This window comes from Ahaetulla prasina, chromosome 3 (assembly GCF_028640845.1).
Source record: "Ahaetulla prasina isolate Xishuangbanna chromosome 3, ASM2864084v1, whole genome shotgun sequence".
Lineage (NCBI taxonomy): Eukaryota > Metazoa > Chordata > Lepidosauria > Squamata > Colubridae > Ahaetulla > Ahaetulla prasina.
This window is the reverse complement of record NC_080541.1, coordinates 126,938,464-126,953,814: the sequence shown is the minus strand read 5'-3', so window position 1 is coordinate 126,953,814 and position 15,351 is coordinate 126,938,464. Positions and strand designations below refer to the sequence as shown.

At 35.8% G+C, this 15,351-nt stretch overlaps 1 protein-coding gene across 1 annotated transcript in view; it reads left to right on the top strand.

Annotated features, from left to right (window-relative positions):
• Positions 1-15,351, top strand: part of NMNAT2 (nicotinamide nucleotide adenylyltransferase 2) — an 86,468-nt gene that overhangs the window by 45,327 nt on the left and 25,790 nt on the right. The window contains exon 2 of the mRNA XM_058176276.1: positions 13,370-13,458. Within this exon, the coding sequence (XP_058032259.1) occupies positions 13,370-13,458 (89 nt within the window). The remainder of the gene's footprint in view (positions 1-13,369; positions 13,459-15,351) is intronic.

Here is a 15,351-nt window from a genome sequence, read left to right as displayed (position 1 = left end):
GGGAATGACCAGTACATTTTGTTATGCGTAAATTATAAACAAATAAATGGTTTAGGCTTTTTTATTTATTTATTTACATTTATATCCCGCCCTTCTCCGAAGACTCAGGGCGGCTTACAGTGTATAGGGCAATAGTCTCATTCTATTTGTATAGTTACAAAGTCAACTTATTGCCCCGCCAACAATCTGGGTCCTCATTTTACCTACCTTATAAAGGATGGAAGGCTGAGTCAACCTCGGGCCGGGCTTGAACCTGCAGTAATTGCAGGCTGCTGTGTTCTAATAACAGGCTTCTAACAGCCTGAGCTATTACGGCTTAAGCCATAGTGACTCTTAAATTCCTCCAAATATACAGATTATTATTTTTTTGCTTGGCAAAAGAAAATTGAGCCATTTCTCCCTTTAACCTCACTAAAGGAAATGTTAAGGATTAAAAAAAAAGCCAATCCCATTCACTCTGATGACATTACAATATCCTTTGCGGAGGGCAGTCTTTCTCAAAGTAGAGTTGTTAGACACAAATGTGCAAAGTTTCCTCAAGGTCACCCAGGATGAAATTAAGACAATCTGACAGTTTGACCTCTCTGAGTGCAGAAGCTTTAGAAAATTTTAGCTTCAACCCTTTTTCTATATAAAAAGTAGCATTTTCTTCAATTGTATTCCCAACTCTCTGTCATAGCGGCTCATGGTGATGTAAATTTGTTTAATTTGGCATGGTTGCTATAACTCTAAACACCCAGAAAGTACTCAAAAAGTCTTACGTTTGGAATAGCATTATTAATATTCTTATTAAGCATTCATATTCAATTACTATTATATTACTATTGCTATTACATCCAGAGGGTAGGCCCATTCAGTTACGAGGGAGCCTATTCAAAGAAACTGATCAGGACATGCCATAAAAATAAAATGTTTGGTTGATGGTCTAGATGGCTTTCAAAGGATTAAATAAATTCAGACAGATGTCTCAAAGGCTAATGGATTAGATTTCATGACTAACTACTGCCTCCAGCCATGGAAACTCTGTGGCCCTACTCACTAAAAGCAAAGGAACAACAGTAGGCATGGAGGATTGCCCTAATTTGTTATAAGTGGGCTTCCTAATTGCATTTTGTGGAACAGAATGCTGATTAGATGGGCCCACTATGGCCTATTTGGGAGCTGAGGGTAAGCACTTAAATTTCAGATAACTAGAAAAAAGTAGAAAGGGGAAAAAATAATTAAAGCTATGGGAGAAGTAGAACGCTCAGAAAGCATAATAATACATTTGAAAAAGATGCTGTGTTTTAAAATAGCAAACTTTCACTTAGGCAAGAATTATACTAGTTGCTACTACAAGAAACATGTTAAAAGTGTCTCAAAGGTGCTTTTTCAAAAGGCAATTGGACTGTTTTGTTCCTTGAGCAAGAAGAAGACATTTTGCTTCTCATCCAAGAAGCTCCATTGGTTCTGGCAGGATGGTGGGGGTGATGGAAGGATTAGTTCTGACAGGATGGGGGTAGGGTGTTTGAAGGATTATATTTCTTTGTAGTCGTCTGGTTGTTAGCATCCTCCCTGAGAGCTCTTGAGGCTACTTGGGGGTTTAACTGTGCCCTCAGGGTCATTTATGTCAGAGTGCAAATGAGGATGGAATCGTCAGCCCCAGAGAACTGGCCAATGGGAGGACAAAGATAGCCTGCAGTTTGGAATGGATATAATACATTGGGAGTTCTTTCCAAAATGCCTCCACCCAACCAAGTTTAGAAAAAAGCTGCCATAACTGTAGGATTGAAATGGCTTAAATGCTAAGATGAGAGCCTTTTTTGTGCAGTGCTTAAGGCATCAGGCTAGAAACTGGGAGAATAGGACTTCTACCTTAGGCACAAAGGAGAATAGGACTTCTACCTTAGGCGCAAAGGCACAAAGCTGGGTGACCTTGGGCTAGTCACTCTCTCTCAGCCCTAGGAAGGACAAACCACTTCCAAAATCTTGCCAAGAAAACTGCAAGGAGTTGCCCAGGCAGTCATCAGGAGTCTATTCTAATTCAAAAGCACAAGAAAAAAACAACAACCCCAAGCAACAATATTTTACCTTGGATAGAACTAGAATTCCTTGAAAATGGCCAGTATACAGTCTTTGGAGAAGGTAAATCAACAAGATGCATGGCTTATAGCAAAATTCATCAGTAGTGCAATGATGCAATAAGCAATATTATTTCATATGGCTTAATGGTAGTAATTTAATGTTAAAATGCTGGGAGTTGAAGATATGTTTCTCTAATTTTGCTAATGTTTATCTTACAATACAATATAACATCTTGGAGACTTCTGTGTGTTTTCATCATTCTCTAGTGAGAATGATGGAGGAGCCCCCTGCAATATATTTTGGCTATACCGATATCCTGTAAATATGGTGTTTGTGCTTGGTAAGTACGTTGTGGTATGTTGTGATATGGTTTGGTGTGGTGTGGTAGAGTATAGTATGATTTGCATGGCTTGAAGGTACAGGGTATATTTTTATGTATAAGAAAAACGACAATAACCATAATCAACCTCTGGTACCATAGCATCTCCTGAAACATCTGAGAAACAGACCCTATGCCGGTTCTCTTGGCTTGGTGGGATTCAACTTGTTTCTCCCATGCAATCACATTTATATAAAAGCACAACTGGTAAAAACTAGGCTATACTTTTGTCATTCCACTAAGGATAGTTAGCAGGTGAATTTACCTCTTAGATAATTCCTGTTTTGTTCCCTGAATATATTGAATTGCAAGACAGCATTCAGTCTTCCCAAAGAAGTTATTTTTCCATTTATGCCCTTCATTATGTAAAACTGAGAATGAATACCTGAAACTGTACAAGCAGTAGGCCCAGACAATATTTCTCCAATCATTAGATACAGCATGTGTTTCAAACCCAAGACTTTATACAAAACTATGCCAAGGAAATGATTTTATTTGGAATTTTCTATGTGTACCTGTTGCCTTCCCTTTTCCATTTAGAAATGTAGCTACTTCGGTTTTGTAAAGGAATTTATCACTAAAATCTTCCCCATGAGCACACCACTACAATTATAAAGCTATTTCTTGTTTATCAGTATTGGCAGAAAGATTATTAAATTTTGTATTTCTGGGGTTTCAGCAGGAAGATCTAAAGCAGATTTCTCTTTTCTTAGAACTGAGGGAAGTCTTAGAAATTGCCAGCTGGATAGACCTAGGGGTGCTCAGAAGATTCAGTCTGACTGATGGCAGCCTATCATAATTATTGGGGAAAGAGGCTTACTATAGAGGTTTTAAATTATTCCTCATCCTTCTTTTAAAGGATCACAGAGAGAGAAGCTGTTCTCACCTAAGCTATAGAGCAGGGGTGTCAAACTCATGTCGTCATGTCATCACGTGACGTATCATGACTTTCCCCCCACTTCGCTAAACCGGAGGTGGGCATGGCCAGTGTGTAATGCATCCAGCCTGCAGGTCGCAAGTTTGACACCCTTGCTATAGAGCCTGAAAGTATGTCTTAGCCTCAAATCGTATAAATTATGCAAAATTCAGGTTGTGATTATGGAGTGGATGGAATGCTGATCAGAAAGTTTGCGACAATAATATTCTTCAGCAGTTCAACAGTGAATAAGATTTTCTAACATTCCTGGGGAAATTGGAGAGTGGGATTATCTGATTCTTTTGATCAGAAATTGAGAAAAAAGTTTTGCTGTTGTTGTTAGGGTTGAATGTTGTTGTTTTTTTTGCTTCATTTTGTTTTATATTTTATTGTCTATTATAAAACAGTACATTTATTTTAAAAATTGAGAAAATATATTGAGACAAGCTGTGACACATGGATCTTGTGTGAGGCAGCAGGGAGAAAAAGGAATGCATAAAGGAAAGTCAGGCATTTCCAGAAATGTAATAGACAAAATAAATCTCATTTCATGAAGCTTTCTAGTGAAAATAAACGTGAATGAAATTGCCCTGTTTTTCTATTTTCCTTGGATAGTCTGACAGACTTATGAACAGAGTTATATGGACTTAAAAAAAATATTTTATTGGAACATTATATCAGAATATAAGACCCTGACACAGTTTCCAGCAGATTAACATTCTTCAGATTAGTTTATATATTTTATAAAGCTAAGAAAGATGCCAGAAGAGCATGAGTCTGAAGTTCAAGAGGAGACCACAAATCAAAGTAATAGAAGACTTACTAGATGTAGTGGTAAATCAGAACTGCACATTTTTAAATGCAGAATCAGATTGTTCCGTATTAGAGTAGTGTGAAAAAATGCAGCAGAAACACATTCTTGCAATAGTTCTGGAAGATTTCACCACATAACGGCACCACAGCTGTAGGAGCAAGTTTACATTCGACAGAGATAATATGCCCTTTAAAGAAATTCAGGACAAGTAGAAAAAGAAAAATCTGCCAGAATTTTCTTCAACTCATGCTTGGATTATCAATGGTAGTTGCTGCCTTCTTCAATTGCCCTCAAAGATATATTCAATAGACCTGACTTCCATATTACTGTATATATCCAAAATACCTAAGCCTTTTTTCCTTCTATTTAATCGTGCATGATTCTCAAGAGACTGCCTGGACAATCTTTAGAAGTGGTTTACCATTGCCTCCTTCCTAGGACTGAGAGAAAGGACTAGTTCAAAGATACCCAGCTGGTTTTTGCCTAAAATGGGAGTAGAAATCCTAGTCTTCCAGTTTCTAGCCTGGTGCCTTAACCACCACACCAAACCCAACCAGCTCTCATCTAAACTTTAATTTTCTTATTAGTGTATCTCATTTTGTTTTATCTATTATTAAGTGATTTGTTCTTCTTGTGGTCCTCAAACAATTTCTCTCACCCTGGTTCAAAAACATCAAATTTTCTTTGTTCAGCTTTGATTGTTCAGTTGTCATAGCTATGTTACTTTTATGGAGAATAAGTTGTAACGTGTTGCTGTTTGCATCAAGCCCTAGTTAAATCTTCCTTGGTCAGTTGCAATTTCTGTTCCTGTTAGATCCGATGATGGAAGAGATGGACACAGCTCTTTCAGTAACAATAGCTCTTTATTAGTAGACCAGTACAACCCAACAGAGTGCTAGTCTGGCAGTGTCCTCTTTTATAGAGGGCTGCCAGACAGCTTAACCAATGAGATTCAAGTACTTTCCCACCTTTTTGGAGGACCTGAATGAAAACTGTAGCACACTCCTTATATGGTACATAACAGTTCCAGTCTGTTTTCAGATTATATGGATCTTTGGTCAGAATAGGTAGTGGAATATGATTCTTGGTACTATTCTATTTGTTTAAAGATTCAAAGCTTTTGAGTCCACCATGATTGGTGAGCCTGATCATTTTAAATAGCTCATATGTAAGTAATCTATGCCATTTTGAACATCTTTGGCTGAAATTGTAACATAATGTGATTCTCATAGATGTTTTGCCATTTTTACATAAAATAAGTCACAATGAGTTTTTTTCTTTGAATGCGTAGCATCTACAGTATGGCTCCCTTGGAAGTTTTGGTTATTTTTGTATCAACCCTTTGTAGTCCTACATAGTTGGTAAAAGCGAGCAGCTGCTGGGAAAATGAGCATTCCAAGTACTTTTGTTTTATTCCATGTGACTTTCAGACATTAAGGAGTTAATTAAAAATAATGTTGAAAGGACTGTGTTAGAGATAACTGAGAACAGAGGCTAAGAACTGTATCACACTTTGAGAAATGTGACCTGAGCCTTGTAAATGCAGCTGATCATTTAAAGCAGCAGGAACCACATTGTCAAAATATGGGTAAAAGAGGCTTTGAAATAAAGAAATACAAATGGGAAGCACATAGGAAACCAATAAATAACCATACACTGAGATCATTTTGTGATATATTTGGGACTTCCATTTCACAACTGATATATGAGGCACAGACCTTTGAATATCTATTTGAAATAAGAAAAGTTACCAGTCAGGTTTTTAGATCAGAATATCATGAGATACTTAGAAAAATGGCATAACGTGGGAAATGAACCTATCTTTTTTTTTATGTACACTGAGAGCATATGCACCAAGACAAATTCCTTGTGTGTCCTGTCACACTTGGCCAATAAAAAATTCTATTCTATTCTATGCTATATATGGGGAAAAGATAGACTTAACCTATTTCCTCATTTCACAAGATCCTAGATAGGCCTCTTGAAAGGTTACATCATTGTGTTTGCTTTGTTTGGTAATTGATAGTTTTTAAAATAATTACCATTAAACCTCAATTTAATAACTGAATTGGGGAAAGAGGTGTGTGTTAAACCCAGTTTTACTAATTAGTGAATGGAAGTTTATGAATGCATAAAATACAGAACACATTTTTTTGTCTTATACTTAAACTGAGCTTCGTTATATCAAAAGTTTACCGTATTTTAATGAAAAAAATTAAATCACCACACAGTTAATTAAAGAATTTATATGTTTCATTCATAAAGATCCTTTAAATCAGGGGTCTCCAACCTTGACAACTTTAAGACTTGTAGACTTCAACACCCAGAATTCCTCAGCCAGCTTTAAATAATGTGGCTTGCAACACACATAAAACTCGTATTGTTGACCATGCTGGCTGGCTATCCTTCGTCTACCATCACTCTTATTGGAAGAAGTTTTAATTACTCCTGTCCTTTCAGCATTGTGGCTTGAAAATTATTATTTTCTCTTGCTGTTTTCTGCTCATCAAATGTTCTAAAATCCAGGAAGCCGTATTGTAGCCAATATGGCAAGCCTACATTCACTAGCAGGCTAAGCTTACTGTGTTAGCAGAATTAGAGTAGTCTTTGTGGAGTGATGAGTAGTTTTCCTTCCCTTTTAACAATATAATGGTATGCTTAGGCAGGCCTGTAATTGAGCTAATAGAAAAGTCAATGCAACATGTTCACAGCATGGTAATGCCGTTGTAGAAACTGGAAACTAGAACAAGAAATCATTCTGTAGCCATTTAATGTATACCTAGCACACATTTAAAATATTATATTTGTTGAAGGAAGCACTGACTTGACAGACCCTGGAGTCTTTTGCACTGGACAGTTATGCATAGTTGAATGGCGTCCTGATAGAAAGAAAAAAATGGAGAAGACCACAGTGTGGTCTTTGCTGATAAGCCAGATCTAGGTGGCTTCTTGCTTCTTCAACCGATTTATCAGTTGCAATGGTTGAAGAGATGGGAAGCAGAGCAGCTCTACTTTTCAGCTGAAAGAATTGACTCCATGCCAGCTCCCACTGTACGCACAAATACATAACCTGAAGAAGTGATCCCCAAATTTCTTTGCTTCTTCTTCCAGCTCCAAAAGAGCATATTAAAACTGCTATATTTTACAATGTTTATTCTCTAAAATTAGGGTCAAAGGTCCAATGGTCACATATGTAGATGTACATTGAATTATTCATGGTAATAAAAAACGTTAAAAAGAAAGAAACTTGAGCTAAACTCATAAGCTCATAAAATGGCAAAGATGGTTCAGTGGGATACATGTTGTGGCACAAAATATTGACCTTCATGTATATAATGGTCATGTCTTTTCTGACACTAAGTAAGATAGTTTGATTATACATTAGGGAGTACCCTATTAAGTAAGGAATCTATAATAAAATTGCTACTCTTATAATGTATTTATACAAATTTTGGAATACTCTTTGAATGTTATATAGAATTTTGGGCATTCCACCTCAAAAAGTACTAAAGAAATAGGGATGAGATACATAAAGTCCACATATAGATTGGGCTTCACTCTAAAAAAGGTGGTACTAGACAAATAAGCATGTTGGAATGCAACAAACCAAACTGATTCAATTCAATTTACATTTAAATTTTATAACAGTGAAAATACAACAAAATGCAATTACTCATTGTTGTCCACGTATTTAATCATTTTTGTTTTTTATATATAATTTTTATTAATGACATTCTTGACAATTTTTTCTGATGACATGTACCAATGGAACATCATTTTATAAGCTTTAAGATTATAAGATAATCTCAACCCTTTCAGCTGCATAGTTTTGCAATGTTCCATCAACCAATTTTTTAGCCCATCTTACTATATTCTTTCAGTTATTTTTCTTCCATTTCAAATTTCAATAATTTTTTATATATTTTAGTTTCAAAGTCAGTCTTTCAGTGTTCAAAATCATAAATTCCTTTGTCTACAGTGATTATATACTAGTCTCTTTCTAATAATTGTAAATAAGAGAACCATTGATATCTATATTTCTCTCCTACCAATTCTTGCCTTGATGTTATTTTATACTTCCCTTATTTTATACTTCCGTTTCCTTTTTAGTCTCTTATAGTAAGTTAGCCATTTATGTTTGCCTATTATTTCCTGTCTATAAAATCCTTCTTCTATTGAGAGTCGCAAAGGTGTTTTTGGGCCCCAAAACACCTATGGGTTTGTATCTCAACATGGTGCATCTAATAATTTTTAAAATCTACATTAACTGTAATTTGGTTGGACCATAAATATCCCTGCCACCCAAATCTCAGGTTGTGTCCCTCTAAATCCAAAGCTTCCTATTTCTCAGCAACATCCATTCTTACAGCAAGCTGCAAAATACGACTTTAAATCTGGTAAACCCAATCCTCCTCTTTCCTTTCCATCTTGTAATATCTTATATTGAACTTGACACACAAATTTAGATATATCTTTCTACCACTATTTAATGGTGCATCGGCTTTCAAAACATGTGTTTTCTGAAACAGAATATCATTATAGGCAACACATTCATTTTTATCACAGAAATTCTCCCCAGCAATGACAGTTATAGTTTATCCCATCTTAACATGTCTTTTTAAAAACTTCATTCTATATCTTAACAGTTATTTTGAAATAACATGTAGCTAATATTTCTCAATCTTAAAACCCATTTTATTCCTCAGTTCTGTTTGATCTTCTATTTTTATATTTTGTTAACATCTTTGCCTTCTGTTTATTGATCTTGAAACTTCTAATGCACAAAATTCTTTTAATTTGTCCATTAATATTTCAATTCCTTCTAAAGAATCTTTCAAAACCAACAGCAAGTCCTCTGCCAAAACCCATAATTTATCTGTTAAAAAAAAACAACCTTTCCCCCCACAATCTTCTCATTCTGTGTTATATGCTATTCGGAATTTCAAGAACCAAAATGTATAAGAGAGAAGAATGTGGACTCCCTCTATTGATTTTCTTTTTCTATTTCATGGGGTTTTGTTAGATCTCCATTAACAATTATTTGGGCTTTCTGTGAAATGTGAATCTACTTTACCTATTTTATAAAGTTCTCTTCAAAATCCATATTTTCCAAAACATTGAACAAGAAAGCCCTGCTCAGATTGTCAAAGGCCGTATTTGCATATTGAAAGATCAATGCAGCTTGCTTTTTTTATTATGATGCTCCAAATGTTATACAATGTCTAACTCATTACTAACACTGTCCTTTAACTGTCTTTTAGGTAAAAGCCCACATTGATCCTCAAGAATAAATTCTTGAAAAATTATTTTCAGTCTATTAGCTGGAATCATTATGAACAACTTCTAGTCATTATTCAGCAATGATATTGCCCTACAATTTCTTATTAAAGTCAAATCTTATCCCTCTTAAAGTATTAAAGTATTAAAGGTTTTGGCCTCTTTCCAATTCTCTATCTTCTTCCCTGTAGGACAGAGTTTATGTCTTTATTTTGCAAATGTTGAAAATGTTCATCTTCCAGACATTTATAAGAACCTTTTCCTAGTTTAATCTTTTTTATAGCTTCCAAAACTTCCCTTATTGCTATAGGTCCATTCGTAATACGTCTCTGTTCCTCGACAACCTTCAGTAAATTTTGTTTCTTTAGACTATTCATCTACTTTCTCCAGAGAGATGTCACTTCTGTATGGCTGCATGGTCCATTAATAGAGTATCTCCCTCTTGTAATTTCAATATCATGTTCTTTCTTTTTCTTTCTTTTCATAATTTATATGCTAGCCACTTCCCTGGCTTATTTGCAAATACATTTTTTTGCTTTACATAATTCATTTTTATTTACATTTCTTTTACTGTTTAGGTAGATACTCATTTTGTAAATGCTTAATTTGTTGAGAAATATGTATATTCTCTGGAAATAACTTTAATTTTCTTTCTTTTTCTTTATTTCATTCAAAATAGTTTTTTTTAATTTCCTCTTCTTCTTAAGACTGTTATGTATGAAATAATCTTTAACAAAAACTTTACCTGCATCCCAAACCATTCTTAAATCAGTGCCTTTACCGAAATTTCAAAAAGTTGTTTTAATTTCTTTTTACAATTCTCCACTATTGCTTCTTTCTGTAATAACATTTCATTTAGTCTCCATCTCAAAGAACTAGATTTCTCTTTGTAAACCAGACTCACAGGAAAACAGATCCGGAAAACAAAAAGGTAACATTTTCTACTTTAGAAAGCTTAGTAACTACATTCTTTGAAATACAGTTTAAGTCTATTCTTGAAAAGAATAGATATGCCTTTCAGAAAAGTAAGTATAGTTTCTTGAATTGTCATTTTTCTATCTTCGTATATCAACCAGTCCAAAACTATCCATCAAATCAAAGAAAATATTTGGTAATTGGCCTTGAGTGATTTTGATATTTCAAAAAAGTTTTACCCAATTGTGGAGAGATCACTCCATTCCAATCCTTCATGAAGCATACATTTTCATTAGAAAAACCTATTAATCTCTCCATAAGTCCTTTGTAAAAGAATACTATGTCTTTGTTTTGGACATAAATTCCTGTATCGAAATCCTAACCCCATGCAAATTAACTTTCATCCCGACAAATCTGCTATGCTCATTAGTCAGCACAAATTATGGTTTTAGTTGGGGATTTATGCACAAAACCGCTCAAATTCTTTTTTTTAATTCCATGAAATAAATTCAGCTAAATTGTTATAAATCAAATATTTTAGGCCCACTTTTCTACTATCTGTCTCCTGTAGATAAATTAAATTTTGGTTTAATTTTTTAAAATAATGACTTTTTTTCTATTTTGAGGAGCATTTCCTTCGTTTATATTTGTTAAAAATATTTGTAATCCATAATAAAGCCAAAACTTTACAAAAATTGTTACCTTAGCTGCCCACTTCAATATTATCCCTTTTGGTTTCCTGTTGCATCTATTGAAGTTTTGTGTAGTCTCATCTGATACACTTATTTGAATCTCCTCTAATTTTCTTTAAATCTTTCTAAAAATTCCTTCACTTTCTGGACAAAACATAACTGAAATCTATTTATATTTTTATTTATTTTTTGTCAAGCATGTATTAGATAACAGATACAAATATAAACATGATTATGAATACATGAAATGGATACGAATAAATGGGGACAGTAGGACAGGGATGGACAGGGATTACAATGTGCTTATGCACGCCCCTTAAAGACCTCTTAGGAATGGGGTGATGTCAACAGTAGACAGTCTAAGGTTAAAGTTGTGGGGTTTGGGGAATAAACCACAGAATCAGGTAGTGCATTCCAGGCATTGACCACTCTGTTACTGAAGTCGTATTTTCTGCAATCGAGTTTGGAGCAGTTTACCTTGAGTTTATATCTATTGTGTGCTCGTGTATTGTTGTGGTTGAAGTTGAAGCAGTCATTGATAGGTAGGATATTGTAGCAGATAATTTTAGGTACTACACTTAGGTTGAACTGAAGACGATGAAGAAATCTCTGCTGCTATGTCTCTGCAGATAGTCTAATGATTCTCTCCTTTCCTCCATGTTTGCTGCCCTTCTGGTCACTGTCATCATATTATAATCTAAAAGCGAAAGTGTCTCAAACAAAGAAAAAAAAGCAAGTTTCTCCATCCCTATTTTTTCTATTTTGCTTTCCTGTGCCCTTAATATTTTGATCTCATTGCACTCCATAGTTAGAGACAGCATCATAGTCAATATCTCCATAGTTACAGTCAGATTAGAGTCCGTCTTATATTATTTTTATCTTTTGTTTTGTAGAGTGTGTCTGCCCTCTTTAATAGCAAACAAAAATATATCCATAAAATTCCAATTTGCTTGTTTATTTTAATTCCAATTTATTCAAAAGCACTTTCATAAAAAATAATCTTTCAAAATAACTATCTCCTTTATCCAATTTAAACTTTCCTGGATTGATTCCTTTTTAAGCTTTTTGTCAAAATCTTCATAATCCAGAAAGAATAATAACTAATTAAGTGGAATTTTTATCCTGTTGCTCAGAAAATCTTTAACTGTAAATTAGCTACATCTGATAATGGTTAATAAATTAGGCTTGTAATATCCATATAGGCTGCATTAAACTTGTGATCTTGATTGAAATCCCTTCCAGCATCCAACTCACAAGCAAATCACAAAAATTTCATGGTGAACTTGATGTCCCTGAAGGAGTGGAGATAACATGGCAGTGGAGATTGGTGGCCAGACAGCAAATTCTGGCCACCAAAGATTCTCGAGAAAAAAGAAAAAAATATCATAAGATTGCCCACTTGCATCCCATAAAGCTGTTCCTCATGAGCACACTGCAGGAAAGCATATATTTAATAATTCCTCTTTACCTTAAGTATTCTAATCTAGCAACAACTTTTGGAGACACTGTCAGGTTTGTACTCAAGGCTTTAAAACTCCTTATATTGTGCCCTAGTATAGACTTTCAGAGGAAAGAAATTCCATTAGAATAGAATAGAATAGAATAGAATAGAATAGAATAGAATAGAATAGAATAGAATAGAATAGAATAGAATAGAATAGAATTCTTTATTGGCCAAGTGTGATTGGACATACAAGGAATTTGTCTTTGGTGCATATGCTCTCAGTGTACATAAAAGAAAAGATACATTTGTCAAGAATCATAAGGTACAACACTTAATGATAGTCATGCGGTACAAATAAGCAATCAGGAAGCAATCAATATCAATATAAATTGTAAGGATACAGTCATGCAGTCATAAGTGGGAGGAGATGGGTGATAGGAACAATGAGAAGACTAATAGTAATAATAATGCAGCCTTAGTGAATAGTTTGACAGTGTTGAGGGAATTATTTGTTTAGCAGAGTGATGGCGTTCAGGAAAAACACTCTATAGCATCAAATCTACTCTGAGGATCCCATGTGGATAATTTATGCTGAGGAAGGTTGTTAATAACCAATAACTTGAATTGTTAAAATGAGCTAAATATATGATCCATGACCAAATGAATCACGGTAATGAATCCTGTAAATTTATATGCACATCAAAGTCAGTGGCTTTCTTATGGTAACTGAGAACCATTTTGGAAGAACTGCCCGTCCTGAACAGCAACATATTTCTATTCATTTTGCTGGCTTTTTCATCAGTGATCAGAGTTTAAGTGTTAATTCGTGCCTGCCTTCCTTCCTTCCTTCCTGTCTCTCTTTTACTAGAAAGAGCCCGAGATTATCTACACAAGACAGGAAGATTCATCGTCATTGGTGGAATAGTCTCGCCTGTACATGACTCATATGGAAAACAGGTAGGTGTATCGTTTTTTCTTTTCTTCCTTGTTCACAAAAATAATCACAACTGTGGGGAATGAACACTAGGCACCCTAAGATGAACGAGTGTGACATCTGTTGCTTAAACTCTTAATTAAAATGTTTACCTTTTTCAGGTAGGACATGCACTAGCTGGGGAAGGCAACTAGCGTAAGCAATCTGTAGCATGAACGTGGCAAGCTTTAATGGGTTAAATCATTTTTTTTCTTCATTAATTTGTCATTTCTTCTGATTTTTAAATTATGATCCGAAACACAATGCTCTATGCCATCATGGGATAGTTCATTTTATAAAATTATCACTTAATTCCCACAGGATCCCTATTAACTAACTGTAGTGGCCTTTGGGGAAAGGAGCAAGCGATCATCCTTTACTGTTTTCATCAAACATGCCCATAGTACGTAACACAACAGAGTGGAGTAATCCTTCACAGACAGATTTCTTTCTGTTACCATCTCCATTTAAAAAGACCACACATAGCTGAGCAAGAAAAAGTGTTTCACTTCCATTTTTGTTTTGTAATTCTGTACTGTTGTAAAAAACAAGCTAGTCAGATGGAGATGTCCCTTATTTTTTGTGACCTTAAAAGACAAGCTTTACCACCTGAAATTCCTTTCCTACACATTTAGCAAAAATGCAGGTGTCCAACTTTTTCTCTGACATTTGACCACTCTATAGTTAGTTGATTTTAGATTAAGTAGCTTATAAGAACCACTGGCAATCTAGAAACAGATAGGAAGGAATATATATGTGTGTGTGTGTTAGGGGCTGTTCTTCAAAAATTAGTCAGAGCAGCAAAATCTGCAAAGATGATGACATGGCAAGAATGGGACTTTGGGGGATTCATTTGAAGAGTATGGCAGTTTTTTAACGCAGTACTGAACCTGTATTTTTTCTAGTTTTCCCTACCAATAATTGGCAAATATTTTGCTTTTGTTCTTGGTAGTTTGCTGCTGAAATTTAGCAATGCAATTTGTGAAAGTTCCAGTCTGAAGTCCATCATGTCTCATGATCTTTTGGCACTGCTCATCTCTGAATTAGAGAACTGAGGAACATTAAGTTTACCCGCAAATATCACAATAAATGAGTTTGAATTGGACTCTGAAGCCTAAGACTAATAAAGCAGTTATTCCTTAATTTAACCTTTAAAAAAATCTAGTAGAGCCTTTGTCATGGTCAGATCATTCTCTCCTTCGTCTGGACTTTCGGACCACCACTCAACACCGCAGGGAGACGGGACCAATGCGTTGGTTCCGTCCCAGGCGCCTGATGGACCTGGAGAGGTTCCTGACAGAGCTTGGGCCTTCCCTGAGGATCTAGCCCTCGGCACGGCCGAAGAACTAGTCGCAGCCTGGGAACAGGCTGCGGCTGAGGCTTTGGACCGTGTTGTGCCTTTGCGGCCTCTGACCCGGCGTAGATCTCAACCAGCCCCTTGGTTCTCCGAGGAGCTGAGGGAGATGAAACGCCAGAGAAGACGCCTAGAGAGTGTCTGGAGATCCAGCTGCTCGGAAGCTGACCGAATACTAGTTAGGTCATATATTCAGATCTACCTAGTGGCATTGAGGGAGGCTAAGTGTTCCTACGTTTCCTCCCTCATTGCATCGGCAGATAACCGCCCGGCCACCCTGTTTCGGGTGACCCCCTCCCTTCTTCAACAGGAGGTGCGGGATGACCCCCTACAAGGGCGTGCCGAGGATTTCAGTGTGTATCTGCACGATAAAATCGCTCAGCTTCGGGACGGGTTGGATCAAAATTGGGTTGATCCAGGTGAGACGTCAGAGACTTGTCTTGTTGAGACTATTTGGGATGGGTTTGATCCTGTGGCTCCTGAGGACATGGACAGGTTGCTGGGGAGGTTGAACGCCACCACA